The sequence below is a fragment of the Papio anubis genome, unplaced genomic scaffold, assembly GCF_008728515.1.
Source record: "Papio anubis isolate 15944 unplaced genomic scaffold, Panubis1.0 scaffold1424, whole genome shotgun sequence".
Taxonomy (NCBI): domain Eukaryota; kingdom Metazoa; phylum Chordata; class Mammalia; order Primates; family Cercopithecidae; genus Papio; species Papio anubis.
Window position 1 is genome coordinate 1 of NW_022161386.1, and position 9,393 is coordinate 9,393.

General features: G+C 60.9%; 1 protein-coding gene across 1 annotated transcript in view; it reads right to left on the minus strand.

Moving 5' to 3' along the window:
- Positions 1-3,745: 3,745 nt before the first annotated feature.
- LOC101019621 (probable palmitoyltransferase ZDHHC11) overlaps positions 3,746-9,393 on the minus strand; it is a 9,785-nt gene continuing 4,137 nt past the window's right edge. The window contains 4 exon segments of the mRNA XM_031661386.1: positions 3,746-4,143; positions 4,146-4,223; positions 4,226-4,270; positions 5,910-6,129. Coding sequence (XP_031517246.1) covers positions 4,070-4,143; positions 4,146-4,223; positions 4,226-4,270; positions 5,910-6,129 — 417 coding nt within the window. The 3' untranslated portion in view covers positions 3,746-4,069.

Here is a 9,393-nt window from a genome sequence, read left to right on the forward strand (position 1 = left end):
ACAGGGGCAGGTGGGGAAGCATGGGGGCAGAGGCAGGGACATGCAGGGCATCAGGGGCAGGGGCGGGAGCATGCAGAGCAGGTGGGGGGGCACGGGGGCAGGGGTGGGTGTGGGGGGCGTGGGGGCAGGGATGCGCAGGGCATCGGGGGCAGGTGGGAGGGTGCGGGGGCAGAGGCAGGGACGCGCAGGGCTTCTGGAGCCCACAGGGTGGAGGCGACAGCTCAGCGTGGGCATCCACTAAGAGAGGGCCGCTGGCCACCGCCCGACACTGGCCTCAAACCCTGCTCCCGACCGTGCCTGGAAGCTCAGGCTCCTGTCTCTGTCCCATCCTGTGACGCCCCCCGGGTCTCCAGGCCTCTCACTGGAGAGGGGTGGCCATGGGACATTCCCACCATCTCACACTGCCCGACAATTCAGGCAGCACTTCTTGCAAACTTGGTTTCATTTACTCCCCACAAGGAACAAGGAGATTGTGAGGAGGGGAACTAGCCCTTCTCACGAGTGGGGAAACTGAGGTCAGAGACGCGATGCGACTCGCCCAAGCCCACCCGGCCAGTGGAGCGTGAAGGTCACACCGCGTCTCCAGCGTCACGGCTCCGGGGCCTCTGCCCGCACCTCCGACTCCACCTCATTCAGACAGGGCTCCCACCAAGCCAAGGAGCACGCGGGGTCCACTCAGGGCGCCCTGAGCATGGTCTGTGTTGGGGTCTCCATGGCACCATGCTGGCAAAGGCACTGAAGCCAGGGAAAGAGAGAGCCATGATTGCACCGTGGTACCCAGGAGGGCCTGCAGGCTCAGGGACCTGGATCACTGCACCCAAAGGGAACTCGGGCTGAGGAGGCCCTGGAGGAGCCCGGCCGCTCCTCAGCTGCAGTTCCCCCTTCTCTGAGGCTCTCGTGCACAATTGAGCCAAAAGTGACGCGCATACTGTAGACATGAGACCAAAACCACTCCCAGCCCCTCGTTTTTGCTCAAAAGATGGAGAGAATAATCCATCCAGAAAAACCAATTCTGGACAGCGGTCCCTGGAACCTACTTTGACTAAACCGTCTTCCTTGGTCTTTCTGCCATTATGACTTTTTAAAATAAGGATCCTTTAACCTCCTTTAACCTTTTCCAGTGTATTCTGTTCACCTAAGTTCACTGAAATCCCTTTTTGTATTTTCAACTGGAGGCCAGAGCATGAATGCCGCAGTCTTCCGAGGAGGTGGTGCGGGGACAGCTGCCTTCCGGGCGCTCCTCTCCCTCCAAGAGTCTTCTGGATAATCCAGGGGTGAGGGGTGGCTCCGGCGTGAGGGGCTCCCCGACTGCTGCTCCCGTACGCTGGCTTCCCTCTCACAGCGACGACCAGGCGGGTGGTCCCAGCCCTCCTTCCTGGTGTCCTGGTTCCTGACGCCACCAGTGCGCTCTCCTGCCAGCGCTGAGCCTGGGAGCCTGGCCTGGATGTGGCCGCGTAGCTCGGAGGACGTGGCGAGGCCTTCCATGCCCAGCCTGGGTTTCCAAAGCAGCAGCCCCTCCAGGCGGCGGACGTGCCCTACTGTGCCCCCAGTCCTCCTGGGCTTGAGCCCACTTGTGGGGAGTAAAGACCCCTCATCTTCATCCCACTGTCTGGACAGGACTCCCCTCTTCATCCAGGAAGGAAGGCGGGTCTCTAAGACCACAGAGACCAAAGCCCATAGGATGGGGCAGAGCCATTCACGTGGGGCCTCCTCTGCCCGCAGCCGCCCAGGGCCGCTCTCCTCCTGGTTAGCACAGCCTCCTGCCCCTGCTGCCCATGTTCAGCCCGCACAGTCTGAGGCCAGCGCTCACGGTCTTCCCGGGACACCAGGGCCGCCTGCTTCTTTCCATCCCCTTCCTCTTATCACAACGAAGTAGGCAGCCTCCCTCGCAAGGCTCTGCCATCAGCTCCTCGACTTTCCTCATCTTGCTCTCAATGCCGTTGTTCTCTCCGCCTCTGGCGGATGAAGGGACAGAAGTGAGGTTGGCACAGATGCCGGCGTTGGCTACTGCCTGGAGCTCAGGGCGCCCATGACCCCAGCCCTGCTCTCCTGATGCCCCTTTCTCACTTGTAGGCGGCGTCTACACTTGGTGCCCACATGGTGCGTCTCCAGTGCCCTTCCTGAGGAAGGGAAACCCTCTCCTTGCCACCTGCCTGTGGGCCCTCACCCCCCTCACCTTCCCCACCAGGCCCCGCCGGATTGAGCCAGCTCGAGGCACCAGAGCATAATGAGTCCAGAAGGAAGTGGCACCCGGGGCTAGCGTGACCCAGAGGAGCCGGCCACACCTCGGCCGTCCTGGAGCTGCTCCTCTCCTAGGGAGGAGGCGGGTGGGTCTCCCCAGCCCCTACCATCTCGTGAGGCCTCGGGACTCGCTCTGCAGTGATGCAGCCTCCGTCCCTGCCGGGCTGCTCAGCCACTCTGGACACACACAGTGCTCAAGGCGGGATGGCAGGGAGGCAGGGCAGGGACCCCACGGCACGTCCTGTGACACCAGATGACGTTGGTCCCCACTCCCACCCACACCAAGGCCTCTTTCAGGTCAGCACAGAGTAGCTGGGGGCAGATGTGGTTCTTTTCCCTGGTGATCTTCACAACTCAGGGCTGCTAACAGCCGGGGCTCAGAACACCGGGCCTTGAGAGTCCCCGGATCCTCCACCGCACTCAGGGGAAACACCTCCCATCCTTGTGCCTCCACCGCACTCAGGGGACACACCTCTCGTCAGTCCCCGCTGGGTGCCCACTGCCCTTCCGTGGCCCCACCCCTGCGCTGATGAGCCTCAGCCCGGGTGGAGAGGAGGCAGCCCGGCCCAGGACAGCGCGGTCAGGAGGCCTCAGCCAGGGCAGCCCAGCAAATGCCCACGCTGGGCCTCCAGGGACTTGCTCTGTGCAGATGACCTTGTCCAGGGACGGTCGCACCACAGCCCCAGAGCCAGACAGGAGGCCGGGGCACGCACGCACCAAGCGTCACCACATCAGGACAGGGACGCGGCCCCAAGACGACCCTCCACCTTTCACCACAAGGACCCCTGCCCACAGACCCCTCCCTTCCGAATTCCCCCAAGCCTGGCCCGCGCCGGCCATCCCCGCTGTGCCCCTCACCAGTAATTACGGCTTCCCACGCAGTTGTTGATCCACTTGCAGTGGTGGTCGAAGCCGGACACACACTTATTGCAGTGTAAAATGCAGGTTTGGTTTTGTTCCCGATGGATGAATCGGGAACGCTGTCAGGGCCCCCAAGTGCTTAGGGCTGGGCCAGGGCCGGAGCCCCATCACCGAGCCAGGTGCTCGGGAACCAGCCCTGTGTGGCTCTGGGGAGGGCTGCCCTCCAAGGGAATGGGAGGCTGGGAGGGAGTTGAGGCCTGTGCGAGGAGGAGAAGCAGGGCAGCTCTGGGCAGAGATAGCCACAGAGCAGGAGGAGCCCATGTCTGTGGTGGGTGCGGACGGACTCCAGAGACCACCCCCAGCCTTCCTTTCTAAAACCAGCTCTCACTTGGGCAATGGCTCCTGAGGAGGTCAAAGACCAAGCCCCTATGGTTCCAGGACTCCCAGGCTGGGGCTTGATCCCACCTCAGCTTCACAGGACCTCCCTCGCAGCCGACAGCAGCCCTGTAGCCACCCACTAGGCCATCACGGATGCCCCCAGGGCCCCTGGAGACACTGGAACCCTTCCCTCCCTCTTTCCCTGGGGCTTGCCTTTCAAAACTCCCTAAGAGCATAGCGCCTTCTTGCCCTGATCACAGGAGGGACCTCGGCACCTAAATCCACTGAGGATCAAACATGCCTGAGTGCCACCGCGTTCCGTTCCAGGGGAGCAGCTGGTCACCTGCAGGTGACAGACACAGCCCTCCAGCCTCAGCCCTGCCTGCAGAGGAGTTGGAGCGGCCTGGCACTGTGCCCCCTTCACAGCGCGATGAGGGGCTATCCACCCGCAGCCACAGGGCCGGTCCCTGGAAGCTCCATTAGCATCAGCTGTGGCCATGGCAGGGGCCCTGTGGGGCCAGCAGTGACCTGAGCCCCTGGGCCCCTGGAGGTGACCCTGACAGCACGGGGCCTCGGCGAGGGTTGGCACTCACACGGTGACCTTGCACAGGTGGCAGAACTGGTTCTGGATCACGTGTGCGTGTTTCGATCTGTCGAAGATCGCATGGGCTGAGAGTAGTTCTTCATGAGTCTGACATTGAAGTCGGCCGGGTCGATGCAGGAGGCAATCAGGTGGACGACAGGTGGAAGAAGAAGATCCCCCCGGTCACCTGGCACGTCAAGGAAGAACCTGGCCCAGGGCCTCGTTGGCCTGGTCAGCCTGGCACGAGGCGTCCCCATGAGGCCCAAGGGCCCAGGGGAGGTGAGGCCGCCAGTCAGCCCTACTCACCCAGCCCTACACACCCAGCCCTGCACACCCAGTCCTGCACACTGGAGCCCAGCTCAACCAGGCTCGGCCCTGCTCACCCAGCCCTGCACACATGGCCCTCTACACCTAGGCCTGCAGACCTGAGCCCTGCACACCCAGCCCTGCTCACCCGAGCCCTGCTCAGTCAGCTCTACACACCAAGCCCTGCACACCCTGCCCTGCACACACCACCCTGCACACCTGGCCCTGCTCACCTGGTCCTGCTCACCCAGTCCTGACCACTTGGCCCTGTTTACCCAGCGGTGCACACACAGCCCTGCTTACCCAGGCCCAGAGGAGAAAAGGCCACCCATCAGCCCTGCACACACAGCCCTGTGCCAGGCGGGGACCGGGATGGCTGCCCCCATGCCCTTTTTGTTCATCCCTGTTGGACACAGGGCAAATCCCCTACAGAATGCACCGCACCCCCAGAGGCTCAGCCAGCCCAGCCAAGTACAGTCACCCCAAAGCCCGTTACACCTTGAGGGACAGAGCAGGGCCGCAGGAGGGACGCCTGCAAACAGCCAGGACAGAGCTCCAAAGGCCGGGGAGCCTGGTTCTTTCACCAGAGACCAAGGAAAGCACTGGGGAGAAGCACAGCCTCAGACAGCAGGAGCGGGAGGGAGGTGCAGGAGCTGCACACCCACCTGCTCCCTCTAGACCCCAGACGGTCGCTCAGGGACTCTCTCCCCGAGACTCGCTCAGGGAAGCCCCCGCCAGGACTCCGCCATGGACCCCAGACCACTCAGAGCCCTTCGACCCTCCTTAGGACTCCAGACTCTCTCAAGGACCCCAGACTCACCTGGGCCTCTGTCTCGGAGCCTGGCTGCGGGGCCACTGGGGAGAGGGTCCTTGTCCCCTGGAGCCAGGAGAAGCTGGGCTCCCCATGACCAGGACATCAGCTCCCGCCTTCAGATCCTGGCTCCCTCCTCCTTTCACCCTGGGACCAACACAGACTCCCCATGGCAACCAAACAGAAGGGTGGAGCTGCCAGGCCCTCCTGTCAATTCTTCTGCCTGGCCCCTGGACCGCCTTCTCTAGCCAGGAGTTCAGGGTTGACAGCCGTCACCGCGGGGCGGCCCAGAGGCCCCTCAACGCGGCCTGCTTGGCATGTCCTGCGGCTGTCGCACCTGTGGGCACAGCTGTCCTCCTGGCACCACAGGGGCGACAGGGAGGGTGCTGGCCATGTGCAAAAGGTCATGAGGATTTTAGCAGAAGGCTGCCAGCAGGGCGGGTCCTGTGCCAGGCCAGGAGGCTGATGTCCCTCCTGACAGAGTCCCTCTCCAGAGCCCTCTCAGGCAATGCTGTCCTGCCCACTCCCCGGATCTCAAGCAGGGGCTACACAGAGCACCAGTGGCCACTGGGCCCACCTGCAGGCTCGGGGAACACAGTCTGGCCCAGGGCAGGTGACTGGTGCTGCCGGGCAGCCATGGACCAGATCCCAGAGCCAGGTCCACTGTGGGGTCCTCCAGTATTTCCTCCCGGGCCAGGACTGCAAGCACGGGGTGAAAAGGGATACCACGAGGGCGATGGTATTTCCACACACGAGGCAGGAGGGGAATGAAGATCCCGAAGGTGGCCGAGGAAAGGCCCAGGAAGACAGCCCAGGTCACCACCTGGAAGTAGTGCAGGGGTAACGACCAGCCGTTCACTCTGGAGATGCGGGGCGGCAAGACCAGATCTCCGTTGTTGAGCACAGCTTGAGGGGCGATGGAACACTGGCTCCCGGAGCGGGTGTCCATCTGCAGGATACAGAAGGGGAGACCAGCCCCGTCAGCCCCAGGGAGGGCTGGCCCCGCCCACTGTCAGGGAGACCTCAGGGACTGGGAACATCATCCCCGAGGACCAGCACTGACAGCCAATGGCCCAGCACTGCTCTGGGGTCATTCCCTGAGGAGGGGATGGGCTGGGATGGAGCCTGCACAGGGCCCTGTCCAGGGGAATGAACAGACATGCTGCAGAATCTGACTCCCCGCCACAGCCCCAGGCACAGAAAACCCATCAGGTGTGGGGGCCCGTGGGCGGAGAGGACCTGGCCAGGCACCCGGTGCTGGTGCTACCGCCCCTCAGTTCCCCCGAGGATTTAAGTTCTGGGGAGCCCTCGACGCCCCCCACACAGTGATAGGTCCCAGAACCCGTTCACGAATACACAGGCTCACCCAAGACTCCCCAGGTGCCAGAGGAAAACCCACATCAGAAAGAGGCCAACACGGAGCAGAGGGGTGCGCCTGAGAGAAACTGAGGCAATGCCGGAAGAGCTCGTGAGCCGTTACTAACTGCTGCAACACTGAAATCTGCCAGATCCTCCCCTCGGCAGCTTCCCCCCTGAGCTCCTGTAGAGGAGCAGGACCTGAGAGCTCACTTCACGGGGTCCTGTGCGTCTCCCCTTCCACAGGACAGGGTAGCCCGTCCAGCCACGCGGGGCTGGGGCCTGTCCAGGTGGGCAGTGGCTGCGAGGTTCTGAACGCACACTGCGGCGGCTCCTGGCCAGTCAGGTGAGGACGCAGTCAGGAGGGAGGGACGCGGGTGTCAGGGAGGAGAGGGACGGTGTCAGGGGAGGGAGGGAGGGGCAGTGAAAGGCACTGAACAGCCACTGCTGGGTGGGGGATCTGGAGGGGCTGGGCGGTCTCGACAGAGGAGTGTTAGGAAGCCTCCCCACGTTATGCCTCGTGCAAAGCCCTTGTTGTCTCTTTGGGGAAAAAACCTTCAGAAACTGAAGTTGGTATTACATGTACTACTTTGGGAAGAGAGACGCTGAGAACTAGTTCACAATTCTTCTTCCTTGCAGTCGTGAACGTCCACGATTCAGTGGCTCTGCGCTGCCTTTGGGGCTCCTCCCTGGTCCTCCAAATGTGACCAGGCGGATGCGGGGCCATAGGGCCCTGGGGCTTGAGCCACACAAGAACGTCTCAGGGAGACCCGAGAGACTCACAGCCTGTGAAACTAGACCATGGTGCCTTGGCCGGGCGCGGGGCTCACCCTGTAATGCCAGCACTGTGGGAGGCCGAGGCGTGCGGATCACCTGAGGTCAGGAGCTCGAGACCAGCCTGGGCAACATGGCGAAACCCCGTCTCTACTAAAAATACGAAGATTAGCAGGGCATGGTGGCACATGCCTCTAATCCCAGCTACTCGGGAGGCTGAGGCATGAGCATTCTTTGAACCTGGGAGGTCGAGGCTGCAGTGAGTCAAGATTGTGCCACTACATTCCAGCCTGGGCAACAGAGGGAGACTCCATCACAAAAGAAAAGAAAAGGAGGGGAGGGGAGGCGAGGGGAGGGGGAAAGGAAAGTCCAAGGTGCCAAGCACGGAAATAGAAACACAGAAAGACAATCTTGTACATTAAAAACACAATTCCCAATTAAAAACAAAACCCAAATGAAAGTGCCAACAAACAGAAATGATGTTGCCAAAAATCACATTGGTAAAACCTGGACGATCAAATCCAGGAAGGACCCTGCTATGATCCTTTCAGAGAGGAGAAGAGAGATCGCCAGCGCCTGAGCCTGGAGGCCTGGAGCCTGGGACCCTGCATCTGGCTCAGGCTCTGTAGAAGAGGAAGGTAGAGCGTCTGTGAGAGAAGAAAACACTGAAGAACTTTCAGAAGATTGAAGGCTTCAGGTCCACACTGTGCACCAAGGGCCAGAAAGGACGATTGGAAAAAGAAATACATCCACACCGGTGAAAATGTGAGCGGCAAGGATGTAGAAAAAAATCCTGCAGTGTTCTCAGAAGAAAACACGAGGGAGATTCATTACAATATATGGATACCGCAAACAAATGCATCCGGCTTTTAGATCGAGCAATACCTTCAGGTTCTGAGAGCATTTTAATCTAAAATGCATCTGGCCAAAGGATAATCAAAGTTTGAGACAAAACAGATTCTTTCGAATGAAGTTCAAAAGTACACCCGCAACCATTAATCATCAAAAAAGAATTATTTGTGAGATTTACCCACTGTAAAATTATCAGCAGAGGAAACATGGTGAGGAAATTAATCTAAAATTATATCTAAATTAAATCCAAAACAAAACCAAATCTAAGTGACAGACGACAGAACCATGAACCTGCACCACGGGCATGGCCTTGGTGGCGTTAAGAGGTCAGCTGTTCCCGCGAACCCGCGTGAGGCGTGGGAACTCCCATGCTGGCCAGCACACAGCCATCTCCTCACAGGATCTCGGTGCAGCCCAGGACAGGCGGAGCAGCCAAGCAGGGGCACCTGCCCAGGAACCTTAGCGAGCGGGGGAGGAGCCCCTGAGGAGGAGGACAGCAAGCCCGAGGGAGTGGGACGAGACCACAGGAGGGACAGCGAGCCCGGGAGAATACCCCACAGAGGACAGCAGGAGTGAGTGGGACAGACCCCACAGAGGACAGCAGTGGGAGTGGGACAGACCCCATGGAGGACAGCGAGCCGGGAGACCTGGGGAGACCCAGCCCAGCAGTGGGACAGACCCACTGGGAGACAGCGAGCTGGGAGATACCCTGGGAGGACAGCAAGCGGGGGGACAGACCCCCACGGGAACACCTGGCGAGAACCCGGGGGCACCGACCTCAACAGCCAGGGAAGACTCCAGGACAGCTCCTTCCCTCAGGCCCACGCTCACCCTCGATACCACCGTGGCCTGTGAGCACATTCACAACCCACACACCACACACACCACACACCCCACACCACACACCCCAGGTCACACACCACACACCACACAACCCACCACACACCCACACAGCCCCCTTCCATTCCTTCCCTATTCCTGTCCCTGATTCCTTCCATTCCATCCATTCCCTCCATTCCTATTCCAGATTCCTTCCATCTCATCTCCATGGGTCCACTGTCCTTCCTCCCTGAATCCACTCCCTCCTTTCTCCCTCCCCACTATTCCCTCCGGGCTCCACCTCCCTCCTGTCCCCTGTCTCGGGCTCCACTCCTGTCCTTCCTGTCCCTTCCTCATCTTCCTTCCATTCCCTGTTCCTGGTCCTCATTCTCACCCTCCACCCAGTCTCCTC